Source organism: Lathyrus oleraceus, chromosome 2 (assembly GCF_024323335.1).
Source record: "Lathyrus oleraceus cultivar Zhongwan6 chromosome 2, CAAS_Psat_ZW6_1.0, whole genome shotgun sequence".
Classification (NCBI taxonomy): domain Eukaryota; kingdom Viridiplantae; phylum Streptophyta; class Magnoliopsida; order Fabales; family Fabaceae; genus Lathyrus; species Lathyrus oleraceus.
The window spans coordinates 55341100-55342780 of NC_066580.1; the positions used below are offsets into that span (position 1 = coordinate 55341100).

The following is a 1681-nucleotide window of genomic DNA, read 5'->3' on the forward strand; positions in this document are numbered from 1 at the left end:
ACCTTTCCCTCCTCTTGGGATAAAAGTACATAGCTGGCGACTCTACTCTTTTTTCGCGCCACTCTTTTCGCATTTCTACTTGGATTCGGGAAATCCAGGGGAGCGACAAGAGGTAGTAGCCTACTATCTACAGGACCTTGCAAATCAAGGGGTGGATATCTCTGAATTCACAGTGGATTGGCTTCCTGAGCATCCACCTCACTTCATGAAGATAATGTGGGAGCCCTCTAAGAAATCCAAGAAGGCGAAGAAAGCTAAGCTGGGACAATCCTCTGGATCAAGACCCCTAGTTCCTATGGTTGGTTCTCCAGGTAAGTTTGTATCTCTCCCTCCCTCTATCAAAGTTAAACCTATTGCTTCTTCTCTTCCCTAAACAACTCCCATATACACCTCTGTTGAAACTCCTCCCTCAACCACTAGATCCTCTAACCCACCTTCTCTAAAATTCAACCTCGCCACCACAACATTACCAGTTTCAGAAGAAGAAATGCTGAATGAAACCACCTCACCATCATCATCACCATCTCCTCAATCCCCACCTTACTACGAACTCTCCTCTGATACTGAACCATCTGACCATCAATCCCCCGCTCTGGCTCAGCTCCAGGCCCATGCTCTGGCCTCTCAACAGCCATCACATCCTGAACCTGAACTTGAAGTCACTTCCCCTCCTCCGGAACATCAAAATTCAACCACATCTGAACCACCTCAAACACCCTATGAACCACAACCAACCCACTCTGAACCACAACCAACCCAACCACCATCTGAACCAACCCCACAACCTGAACTATCCTCACAAACTCACTCTGACATACCACCACCCATCACTTCCGCTGACCCAACAACTCCCACACTTAATCTAAGTGCCCCTAAATCACCCTCCTCACCCTCCCCAACCTCTGCCACTGAACCAGAAATCCACCCTTCCTACCCTTGAAGAAGCTATTCAGGTTTTTGCAGAGTCTTCAGTTGAGAAGGTCAAGTCTCTGACCATAATCTCTGGTATCAATGATGATCCCTCGATTGTAAGGATCCACTAGAACAGAGTGATAAGTTGGATGACCTCTGAAGCCTTCAAGTTGAAAGGCCTCTCTGAACAAGTCCGCAACGACTTCATCAGAGACGCTAGGATCCGACTCCAAGAGTGCCTAGCCAGAGAAGCTTAGGAATGGGCAAGGAAGGAAGTTGAAGAGAAAGCGCGTCAAGAAGAACTTCAGGGAATCAAAGAAGCTGAAGAAAAGGCTATTGCTAATGTTGTTCCTGCTGAGGCTGAGGCAAAAGCTAAAGCCGACGCTGAAGAAGCAACTCGCATTGCTGAAGAAGCTACTGCCAAAGCCAACTTAGGGGGAGCACTCCAACTCTGGGTTCGTCCCTCTGGTCTTGAAGACTCTAGAGGAACTGCAGAAAGAACAACAAATAGGTCGAGCCTGACTGGATGAACAGGACTCTGTCAATATTAACATTCAGAATATGTTGTCCCAGCTACTCCAATGGATGACTCCGCCTCCAAACCCTTAGGCACCTAGGCTATTTGCTTGTGGCTTTCTATGTTTTGTTATCTGCTATTTGCTTTCTTCCTTCTGACATATGTGCTTATCTGTAAATGCCTCTTTATCTATATCAACTTTATTTTGCTATCTTTTTTATTCTGACAAAAAGGGGGAGAACTAAAACAGCT

The 1681-nt window shown here is 46.5% G+C and overlaps 1 protein-coding gene across 1 annotated transcript; it reads left to right on the forward strand.

Annotated features, from left to right (window-relative positions):
- The first annotated feature begins 487 nt into the window (after positions 1–487).
- LOC127121903 (flocculation protein FLO11-like) lies at positions 488–940 on the forward strand. Its single transcript, XM_051052330.1, has one exon. The coding sequence runs from the start codon at positions 488–490 to the stop codon at positions 938–940; it is 453 nt and encodes a 150-aa protein (XP_050908287.1).
- The last annotated feature ends 741 nt before the right edge of the window (positions 941–1681 follow it).

Excerpts from the sequence above, each read along its gene's own strand:
- LOC127121903 (XM_051052330.1), top strand. The coding sequence starts at position 488 with ATGCTGAATGAAACCACCTCACCATCATCATCACCATCTCCTCAATCC.